The sequence below is a fragment of the Rhinolophus ferrumequinum genome, chromosome 11 (assembly GCF_004115265.2).
Source record: "Rhinolophus ferrumequinum isolate MPI-CBG mRhiFer1 chromosome 11, mRhiFer1_v1.p, whole genome shotgun sequence".
Classification (NCBI taxonomy): domain Eukaryota; kingdom Metazoa; phylum Chordata; class Mammalia; order Chiroptera; family Rhinolophidae; genus Rhinolophus; species Rhinolophus ferrumequinum.
The window spans coordinates 13,083,138-13,095,514 of record NC_046294.1 but is presented as its reverse complement, the minus strand read 5'-3'; the positions used below and the strand labels follow the sequence as shown (position 1 = coordinate 13,095,514).

Below are 12,377 nucleotides of genomic sequence, written 5' to 3'. Positions count from 1 at the left end.
AGAAGGCAGGATGAAGAGGCTCACTACTGAATTCACCTAACAGTGGGCAAATTGTGTAAGCAGGGGAGGAAGGAAGGGAGAAGTGTGGAAATGAGGCCAGGCAGGCACAGGATGCAGACCTAGCTGAGTGCTTTGAGCTCACTGCATCCCGGAACTACCGCAGCTGCGGGAGAGGGGAGAACTCGGACTGCTAGGGCTCCATTTATGGCCCACAGGGTTGAGGGGACAGCATATAACACAACTGAACCCAACGCTCACGGCAGAGACCTCGGAGCAAAGAAGAAGGCTGAAAACTGGTTTAAACCCTCACTGCTGGGCAGAGAACGGAAGCCTTAGGCTCTGAGACAGCCGCCCCAACCTACCCTCCCCGAGCTCACCCCGCCCCCACCTGCCCAGTGCTAGAAGTGGAATAGTAGCAGAGTCAGATCAAAAGAACAGAATATTTGCAGTTCTGAGAACTGTGGTCCGCTGACACAGATTCACAGCACAACTAGTTCCGGCAAAGGGTAGGGAGCTGTCGAAGCACGACCAGCTGTGGTGGTGGTCGCTGCCATTGCTCTTCACCTTTTGCAGAGGACCAGGGTTATTCACCATGCTGTGTATTACACCCCCAGGACTTATTTATTTTCTAGCTGGAAGTTTGTACCTTTTCACTATGTTCACCCACTTTTCCCCTGCTCTTCATCCCCCATCTCCAGCAACCACAAATCTGTTCTGTTTCTATGAGTTTGATTTTTTTAAAATTCCATGTATATGTGAGATTATACAGTACTTCTCTCAGTCTGACTTATTTAAATTAGCATCATGAGCTCAAGATTCTTCCATGTCCTGGCAACCATGGCTTCTTCATTCTGAAAAGTCATGGACTTGTCCACCTCAAGACCTCTGTAACTGTGAGATCCTCTCTCTGCCTGTTATCCTTTCCTCTCCCAAATTATCTTTTTGGAGCTGAGACTGTATATCTCTATCAAAAGAAACCTTTCTCTTACACTAGATTTAGATATTTGCTATAAATTTGTAACCCTTAATCTTTACTTCAAGGTGATTTTGAAGCTTATTATGAATCATTTGACTGCTTAGTTCATTAATATCTATTATTAGCATTAGACTATAGAATTCATTCATATAGAAGCTACCAGATGTAAAATAAAATATAAAGGACCTAAATGCTCAAAGATCTCTCAGTAAACATGCAATGACTCTTAGTGTAAACACAATAATGTTTGAATGAAAGAATGAACAAATAAAAATTAAGCAAAATTAGAAAAGTCAGGAAAGTGATCCACAAAGAGGAAGTGCCATATAGAAACTCTTGACATAATGAAACATGACATGTTTGGAGGAACAGCAACATTTCTTAACATTGAACTTTAGAACAAATGCTCATTTATTAAAATAAAGTATTTGAGACAACTTTGTTTCTCTTGTATCATGCAATATAATTTTACAAAAACAACAAACACTGCATGTGTATCAGTGTGTGTGCATGTATAGTACAAATATTTAAGAACACCTTTTAGTTTTCAGTTTTTCCAGCACCTTTTTCATGTCCTTGTTCCGTAGGCTATAGATCAGAGGGTTTAACATGGGAATCACAAGGGTGTAGAACAATGAGGTCATTTTTGTCTTGATCTAGGGAGTAGGCAGAACTTGGCCTGAAATACATGAAAAGCAGAGTTCCATGGAAAATTGCCACAGCAGTTAAGTGAGAGGTGCAGGTGGAGAAAGCTTTGAACCTCCCCTCAGCGGAGTGAATCTTCAAAACTGATAGAATAATATAACAATAAGACACAAGAACTCCTGAAATGGAGCTCAGTTCAATGAAGCCAAAAATGGTGAATATCACCAATTCGTTGACTTCAGTATCTGAGCAAGATAGCAAAAGGAGAGGTGGGACATCGCAGAAGAAATGGTTAATCTCATTCGACCCACAGAAACATAAGCGGAATGCTAATGTCGTGTGGACCAGAGCATCTGCCATCCCCATCATGTAAACCCCAGTCATGAGCAGGGAGCACCTCCTGCTGGACATGTTGACCGCGTAGAGCAACGGGTCGCTGATGGCTTTGTACCGATCAAAGGCCATCACCGCCAGCAGCAGACACTCCGAATCTGCAAAGGCACAGAAAATAAAAAATTGCAGAACACAGCCAGAGAAGGGGATTGATTTGCTCTCGGCAAATAGGTCCACCAGCATCTTAGGCCCAATGGCTGTGGAATAGCAGGGGTCACTGAAGGAGAGGTGGCTGAGGAAGTAGTACATTGGTGTGTGCAGCTGGGAATCCATTCTAATTAGAATGATCATTCCAAGATTGGCCAGACGACTGATGACATAAACAACCAGAAACATGGTAATAGGGACACTTTCATCCCAGGGTCATTAGTAATTCCCACGAAAATGAATCCAGTCAAGGAGGAGCAATTTCCTTTATCCATTTTTCTACTTTATTGTCTAAACTTCTGAGAAAATGATAGATGCATGTGTAACTCTTCTGACAGCCACAAAATATCTGCAAAGAAGAACATAATTTATTTCTGAAATTATCTTTTCATAGAAAATTACGTGGTCCTGTGTCACTCTTTAAAGAGGCATTGTTATCTCTATGGCAATAATAAAAAAGATATCTTGTATAGGCATCTGATAAACTGGGGATCTAAATCTCTATGTCACTCAGGACGTTTGTCACTTTCTGCGAGCTCTTTAGTTTCTCTGGTAAGACCATTACTTACCTTGTATCAAGGAAGAGATTTGGATAAAATGATATCTCATTAAGTCTTCATAATAATATGAACAAATATCAGTGTTAGAGACACAACGCTGTTATATATAGGACTAAGTCTTTTCTATTATTACTCTAATATTTTCTGTTATTATAAGTATTCACGTGGACACAAAAAATGATCATTTTTTATGTTTCTCAAAAAATATGATTGGTTTAAAAGATTTTTGTATCAGTTTTAGAAACAATAAGCATATCACACACTAATAATAATGAAAATTATGCTACTGATTCTGGTCTGTGTTCTCTTCAGTATTTAGTAATCATGAAATCAGTATTATTGAATTTTTCTCTGGAAATTCATTATACTTTTGCCAAAATACTCATCACCTATTCGTGGATGATCTGGTGCCAAAAGAGGAGTCTCTTGAACAGTCAAAGAGCTAAGAAGAAGTAAAAGCAACAGAAATTAACATAAATCTGCGTCCCTTTGGATTTTAAATGGACTTCTATATTTTAAAAAGTAAATGGGGTGATGGGCAATGAATGCTTCTGAGCTGTATAGGCTTCTCTCCGTGTGTGTGTGTATGTGTGTGTGTGTGTGTATTTATGTGTATGGTGTGAGTTTGCATGTATGTTTGTTTCTATTGATTTATGAGAAAAGAACATAGGTAATGGCTTTTTTTAAACCTAAGTAAATATGGCATATGTTTCATATGAACATGAATATGCACATGTTGTTATTTGTAACGTGGTACCTACGTTATTTTTGAAATAAATCAAAAGGAAAATAAAAGAAAACTTTCCTTAAAGGTAACTCTCCTTAAACTCTCCTATACTTGCCCAATGATAAAAAGGTGTAAATGCTTTCCTGGGAACCAAAATAAAATAATTAAAATGCTATGTTGTGAATCCTAATAAATTCAGACAGATTTTCCAGTTATGAGAAGAAAATATTTTTGGCCATTAAATTGCTGAGGTCATTAAATTGAGTAAGCAAGAGTAAAATAATTCATTTACAAATCTTTTTTTTTCTTAAAAGGTAAGTTTTTCTTCCTTGAAGTCTTAAATTTGGCCCTAGAAACCTACCTGAGGTGAGTAGGTCTTCGGTAACTGAACAATGGGCAGATGGCATAGTTATTTTACCAGGTAGCATTTGGGACTTAAATCTCTGAAGGTATTGCCTTTAGATTTTGGTGTTACGCATACATGTCATTAATTCTATTTCTGATTCTGTACATTCCCCCAAGAATACAGAAACAACTTTAGCAAAAGATGAGCTTTAATGCTTCACTGTTGTTACCAGATTGATCTATGGCAGGAAGAAAACTGCAAACTATTTTTAAGGTATACCTCAGTTACCTTGAATCTATATTGCCTAGTCCATGAGAAAATCTAATAAAACTCAAATAGACTTCTCCTCAACTACTTCCAACTTCTTTATTCATTCTTTTTGTGTCTTCTTATTTTGTAACATTCTCCTTCACCCTAATTTTGCATTCTTGCTTTAAAAAAGAATGAACAAAAAGATCCAATCAAAATACTATGATTCACTAAATTCTTCCCAAATATATAACAAAAAACAATCCTAGGGTAGAAAATAAATTAATTGAAACTATCAGGTAGCCAGCCATGCTTCAGTTCTCTTACCTGTAACAAAAAAGCTTGTTTAAACAAAAAGTGTTTTAAATCCCTGTAGAAAGTATATAAGAAAGTGTGACATGACATAGATTGCTTTGTGGGTATAATACTAACTGATAAATGTCATTTCTCAGCTACTTAGATACAAATCAATAGGTCTTGCTCTAATATCAATAAAAGCCTATTTTTGTACCATTAAAGCCAGTCTAGTAACTACAGAAACTACTTACCAAAGAAAGGACTGTTTTCCACTTACCTAGATGAGAATTTCACCAATATAATTAATAAGTTTTATGCATTCTCATGTCATTTGGGGACCAAACATTTGAAGAATCCCACCAAACATGCTCATTTCCAATGGACACCTGGGGAATAATTAGCAGGGTTATTGCCATTGTGAATTGTTTTCTAAAATCACATTGGTAATTATAATAGAAGTGCTGTTAATGTTAATTTGAAGAGGCAGTTTTCACTCTCAGTAATGTTGGGGTTGTTTTTAATGACACTTGGAATCCTGCAAAGGACCTCCTTTGTTGTGGAGGTTCCTTGCAAATAACTCAAATATTTAAAAATGTAATTATTGCCATTTAAATTATTTCAAAATTTTTTTTCCTCATGGTATTGAAGGATGAGCCCTGTGGAGGGTTCTGTAGGAGTTGGTATCAGCAGGTGCTCTGCGAAGATGGAAGGACTTACAGATGAGCATCTTATGTCAGAGAGCAGCAAGGGAATGGCAGAGCCATCCCGGTTAGTAAACACAAGTTCTCATCATCAACATAATTAGTCCTATATATACTGTGTGTGACAGTTTCACTAAAACAATGACATTTAAGGGTTAGTTATAATTTGTGGCACTCCACTAATTATAGACTCTACATTTTGTTCTGCACTGCATAAAATTAATGACTCCCATATTCGCAGAATCTTAGAGGGAATCTTGTTACAAATTATATCCAATGCAAAGATCCACTCTTAAGTCAAGACTGAAAAATGATCAGACAACTTCAGTTTTATTTCTAAGGGCAAGAATTTCTCTTCAATCCACTGTGGAAGTTATAAATATTCAGGAACTCTCCATTACAATGAGCTCCAATCTCAATTTCTTTTTCCCCTTGATTTGCAGTGTGTTCCTTCTACCTGCATGCACACAAGAGTGAACTTATTTTGTCATTTAGGACAGTTTAAGGACAGAGTTGGTGAAATGCAAGTTAACTCTTTTAGCAAAAATGAGTCATTTTAGCATAATATGGTCATACTGAGAATTTAACAAATTTTTTGCTTACTATGTTAATGATGGTAATGAAATAATTTGAGAAATGTTTGAAAACTTTACTACATAAAACTAATTTTCTGAATATGTTTCCTTTACAATTTACATTTAAAAATACATTTATTTAGAATTTCTCCCACTAAATATTAAAAATACCCATTCTCTTCCCCTACTCCTAGTCTTCAGAGAGGCAAGTAATAACCTACCACTAATTGAATGATCTCACAACCTGTGGGCAGAGGGGTTCAAACCTCTAAGTCTGTTGTAAAAAGGGACTATTCTCCCCAGTTACAGTACCATTGCATCTGTGGAAGATCACTTTCAATCTTTGCATACTTCCTGGGACTTTGCTCCACTCTTTAGTGTGATTCAGAATGTCCCTGGTGGTATCCAGGAGAGGTGGGCGGCAAGACAGGATGAAGGGGACCTCTCTTAACAGAATTAGCTAACTGTACTCATTATTCAAGTGTTCTAGAAAAGCACAGCTGTGAGGCATACACATACAGTTGAAATTTAACTTTTTAACACCAGATCAGCTGGTATATGGCAAGTGTGATATTGGCTGTCAGTTCTAGATTTGAATTTACAAAGATTGCACTGCAGAAGAAATTGCTTTTCTACATCTGATTTTATATTATCTGATATCAGAAAAACTACAAAACTTTGTAGACAACTGATTAGACATCTCCCATGTATGGATGCTGCTGAGAGATGAAAGAAATTATATATATATATACACACACAATTTAATAGCCTCTGTTACTTACTTTGAAAACATCAACTGTCCAAAAACCTTCCACTTGAGGTAGAATGTGATGACTATTAGCAGTTTTTTGCTCCCACTGAGAACTTCTAAGAGAAACAAAATGTAAATTGCAGTTATCACATACAATAGAAACTGTTAACTTCCATTTTCAAGCAAGAAACTAAGAACTAAAACCATACCTTGCTGTCTACATTAACATGACTTCGCTATTATTCTGTTTTCATTAGCATGACTTAATTTTCACCAGGAGGTTTTTTTTTTGTTTTTGTTTTTCCCTGGGAAATGTTTTGATTGCTCATTACAGAAATTTCCTGAACAATCCCTGGACTCTTCAACAGAAAACATCAACAGACAGTTTACTAAATTCTTTGAATGTCTCACCACAATATCCTTGTCTTCTTGTTTCCACCAGCCAGGACTGCTGTCTCTTGATCTCTAGCTAATCTTAATCAAACCCTTGCTTTGAAAGATCCACCTTAAACCAAACTTTCAATTCTTAAATTCTTTCCTTGCCTCCTGCCCTTCTCCCTAGAAACAGCCAATACTCTGTGAAGTGGTGTTCTCCCTTACTAAGGTAAGTAACAAACTCAGCTTTGTCTTATCAACTGGTTGTGTTGGTATATACAGTAGAAGAATAACCTTTTGAGATTTTATATACATGTATATATTTGACGTTGACAATCATTGACCACATTTCTCTGAAAATCGAGGCAATCTGGCATCAAAGAATACACGTATGGCTTGTGGAAGAGGGCTTCAGCTGAGCTCAGAGAAACTTGCAGTAATTTTGATGATTGTACAGGATTGGAGTATCAAAATTGGAGACTTGTGTGGCTGAAACACACAGCAAAATTCCTTTCACAACATTTACTAATTTCTAAACTTGCTTGGGGTAGAAGATGAAAGATATAAGCCAGAAACCACGGAAACACAAGAGTGGAAATGTTTACACTCTCTTCTTTTTAAAAAAATTTTTGTTAAATTTATTGGGGTGACATTGGATAGTAAAATTATATAGGTTTCAAATATACATTTCTATAGTACATCATCTGTATATTGCATTGTGTGTTCACCACCCAGAGTCAGGTCTTCTATCACCTTATATTTGACCCCCTTTAGCCTCTTCTACCACCCTCCCCTTACCTTCTGTTAACTGCTAAACTATTGTCTGTGTCTATGAGTTTTTGTTTGTTTGTCTTGTTTGTGTGTTGCTTTCAGTTCCATATCCCACATGTAAGTGAAGTTATATGGTTCTCTTCTTGTTGAACAGACAAAGAGAGCCCAAGTTCTTAAGTGAAAGCCCTGGGTTGCCATGCCTTTGGAATAGGGGTAAACTGGAGGTCCACTGCTTCTTGCCAAAATCATAAAGAAGGTCCTACCCAGATCAGCTTATGCTTGGATTGAGTTTATCAGCCTTAACTTCATCACAGGAATGATTGACCGACCCTCTTTGGTGGGAGAAATCATCTGGAACTTCTCTCATATAGTCACTATATAGCAAACAATAAACAAATCACTAAACACAGGAATAGTCAAGACTTTATGATATCACCAAGATGGATTTATTTCAAAAGTCAACGTTGGTTAATATTTGAAAATCAATAAATTTATTTAAACATATTAACAGATTAAAGAAGAAAAGTCATAAGATTATCTGAATAGATGCCGAAAAACTATGTGACAAATTCAATACACATTAAAAATAAAATATTTAATTGAATTAGAAAAGAAAAGGAAACTTTCTCAAGCAGATAAAGGATATCTATATTAGCTATCTATTGCTGCATAATAAATTACCAAAAACTTAAAGGGTTAAATCATACACATTTATCATCTTACAGTCTGTGGGTACAGTTAAGTGTGAGTACTGTTTAGCTGGATCCTCCACAAGGCTGCAATCAAAGCCTTGGCTGAGGCTGGGTATCGTCTGAATGCTTGACTGGGGAAGGATTCATTTCCATGGACACTCAAGTTGTTGGCAAAATTCATTTCTTTGCTATTCTAAGAAGAAGGGCATCATTTCCTTGCTGGTTATTAGCTGGAGGACTGTCCCCTCACCTCCTAGAGGCTGTCCTCAGTTCCTTGCCACATTGGATCCCGACATCTCTATTTGCTTCATCAAAACCAACAAAACAAAGAGGATATTTTGCTAAGACATGTTAAAAATGGAAGATGTAAAGAGGTCCATAGCAATTGTGAAGTACAACCAAGCAAATCCCCAGTTTCCAAGGGAATAACTTTTTTTGGCTCTCAGTTCCACCCACTGGACTCTTGGTCCCAACGTCCGCTGAGTCATCTTTTTTGTGAGATCGAGTCACAGAGTCAGATGGATCCTGCCTAGTACATAAAATTTGTTTCGGATGTTGAGACTGATGAAATCGCACATGCCAAGAAGGAGCCACCCTTCTCTGGGGAGAGAAGAAGCTCAAAAATGGTTTGAAAGAGCAAAGGAAAGAGATTGGCTTGTGGTTTTCATAGTAGTTAGGGTGGGGGTAGAGCTGGAATGAGGGTTGCCATGTGCATTAGTTTCCCATGGCTGCTGTCACGGAACTTAATGCTAAGGCAACACCTGCTTTTATTATCTTATGGGCCTGGAGGATGGAAGTGGAAATCAGTTTTACGGGGCTAAAGTCAAGTTGTTGGCAGGACTGTGTTGCTTCCAGAGGCTCCAGGAGAGGATATATTCATTGCTTCTTCCAACTTCTGGTGATTGCTGGCATTCCTTGGCTTGTATCTGCATCATTTGCATTTCTGCCTCCATAATTACATGCATTCTCCTCTTCTGTGTGTGTTAAATCTCCCTCCAGTTACCTCTTATAAGGGTATTTGTAATTGCATTTAAAACCCACCCAATTGAGGATAAGCTTCCCATCTCAAGAACTTAATTTAATAATATCTGCAAGGAAACTTTTCTTGTAATATTTTTATGTTCCAGAAATTGTGACTTGATATCTTTTGTGGCCATTATTCAGCTCACAACACTCTACCTGTGGGCCAAAAGAAGAGCACTTTTTTCTTTCTCTTTTTTCTTTGCACTTGCCCAGATGAGCAGAAGCAGAAGAGGATGGGGTGGGACTGTGATCAGTCAAACATCAAAAATGGAGTCAGACCCTTTCCTACCATTCACCTTCATGTTTGACTGATGATGGAAATGAAACATGTTTCACTTAATTGAATTGGAACTTGTTTAAGTAAATCACTATGGTGCTCTTTGAGGCCTGCACCCTGAAATTGGTAATGGAGATAGAAGTTTCTGTGAGTGCCTTTTTGAAGAGTCCAGTACTATGTATTCTTAGAAGTGAAATGACTTTATCACTATCAATAATATCTGAAACTTTGAAAGAGATAAGAATTGTCTTGGTGAGGTCTTGTACTGTAGCTTTAGTATGCTCAGATATATGTTTGATTTTGATTTATATTTTGGGTATTTATGAAACAACCATGATTTTTTTTTTAACCCCAAAGAGACAACCTTAGATAAGGAATTATTGTCATTATGCACACCAGACAGACCACTGACAATGGTCCAAGAGTCTATATAAGAAGTGAAAATGGACTGATTATTGTTCACACAAACCAGCACTGAGATGGCCGTTTGTAGTCTGAGCAATTCAGAAGATGGGGTAGATAGTCAGGGCTTTTAAAATAATGACATCAGACACCCAAGTTTCTTAGGTTTTCTTACTTTTCCGTTCTTAGATTTGACTTCTGTAACCTTCCAAGAATGAATGGAAATGGAAGAAAAAGACACAGCACTTGCTGACATCCACATTAATCTCATTAGGAAGAACTGAGTCATCTACTCAGTTGGAAGGGAGGCTGACAAGCTGAGTATTTCAAATCCCCAAACTCTAAAGTTAGTTGGTTATGGGATCAAAGATGTAGATTGGTATATACTGAGCTGGTTTACATCTCTCAGATCATTTTATGTGAATGGAGATGTTCACTTTGTCTTGTCTAATCCATTGGTCCTTAGTGACATAAATCAAGTGACATGTACATAGGACACATGAGTTGAAGATTTAATAAATTTCATGAAACATTATCAAATGGAATCCACTGATCTTAGTGGGTCAGAAGCAAGCAATAATTTGTGACAACCAAGGCACATGACAAATACTGAACTACTGCTTTACACTAGCAAAAATCCATTCAAAGTGAATAAGAAAATGGTTTCAAGTGGATTTGACGTTTAATTGGTGTTGTTTGGGAATGGGTCTTGTCATTAGTGTAAATTCTCCATCATGTCAAAATAAGCACTGCATTATATATGATTATATATAATAGCATCATATTATATATGATGATCTATGGTATGTATACATTTTGATATACTATGGTATATATGTAACATAATGTAAGCTATATCTATATAGCTATATATCTACATAATTGTAATGAAAATTATATATATATATATATAAAATTGTTCATCTAAAGCAGTGGCCGTTACCACTTTTTAGCTTACATGGTACTTTTTATCTTCACTTAAGAACCAGTCTTCTTTTACAACTCTATTTAATGTGGCCCTCTTCCAAGTCACTAGCAAGAATTCTGAAAAGAACTATGAATATATTTACCACAACTTAAATTCTTATTTCTAAAATGTACTACACCTTTGGCAGAGGGTGATTTATTGAATGAGACAATCAGGATAGAGGGGGTGTTAGGAATTGTATTTCAGAGAAAACAGCTCTCATGCTATTTTATAGCTTAGTGTCACTATGTTAAAATCTTTTCTGTATCCTCTAAGGACAACATTTTTCATCTCATAAAATTATTTGATGAAGTAAGCTTTTGTAAAATATAATCACTACTACATTCTTATGGATAATTCTGCTTAATTTTCACAAGTATTTTCTTTAGGAGGACATTATGCCAAAGGTGTTACTATTATTAAGGAAATGACATGTCAATAGCCTCAGAGAAAGGTAGGAAAGAGACACCGCTCCTGCAGAATGAATCCAGACAGGAATATTCCATATTCTCTTTCTCATTAGATATATAAGTTGATGATATATGTTTTAAAACCACTACTTTGACATAACAGAGAATGCAAGTCTTCAGTAATGGCTCACCAAGTCATATCTCCCATATATTCGGTGGCCAGAAGACAGAAAATGCTGCTATGCAGAACACTGATATAATATAAACATCAGAAAAAAGAAAAATACATGAGAATAATATTTAATCTTTACTTCAAGAAATGTCTGGAGTCCTAGCTGGCAACCATGGACTAGCCCAAGAATTATATGTAAAGTCAGATGACTGTTTTTATAAACCATGTCACAGGTTTTTTTCCAGTCAGCCTCAATTATATTTGCTGGTAATGGAGAGCAGATAAATGAGTCCAGAGAGTAATTTCTAGACTCTAATTCTTTGTGAATTAAAAGATTGGGAAGGTAAGGGATAGAGAACTAAAAAAAGAAAATACAAATATCTCAAGGAAATTTGTAAAAATAAAGTCATACTCCTAACACAGGTTAATTGCCGTGGATTTTATAATGATATACATATTATTAATATTTTCTTTAATATTAGCAAAGGTTTTTCTCTGTTCATAGTTCCTATTTAGATGAGCAAAAATTTGAGTAGCACATTAAAAAAAAACTAAACATAAAACATTAGTGAAAAGAAAATAATTCTAATGTGTAAACAAATAAGTTTTCCCCTCTAGGTAATTGATATTGTGAAATGTCTCTTTCCTCAAAAATAGCACTATAATTATTATCTCTACGAATCTGAATATAAAATACAATAGACCCAGTCATTCCACCAAGAATTATACTGAAATCCAGCCAACACTTCAATTTCTGGTCCTTTAAACTTTTTCAAATGCTTCTCCATACTAGGTGGATATTAATTGACCCTTGTAATAATCCCAGACTTCCCAAGAAAAACTATGGTTTCACCATTTTATTAATTGTGAATTGTTAAAGACAAGAGGCCCCAAATGGAGTGGCTTATGCTAATTCCCAAA

General features: G+C 36.3%; 1 protein-coding gene across 1 annotated transcript; it reads right to left on the bottom strand.

The window, feature by feature from the left end:
- Positions 1-1,564: 1,564 nt before the first annotated feature.
- LOC117031040 (olfactory receptor 5W2) lies at positions 1,565-2,350 on the bottom strand. The gene has a single exon (XM_033121322.1). It carries the CDS (start codon positions 2,348-2,350, stop codon positions 1,565-1,567), a length of 786 nt encoding a protein of 261 aa, XP_032977213.1.
- Between the last annotated feature and the right edge of the window lie 10,027 nt (positions 2,351-12,377).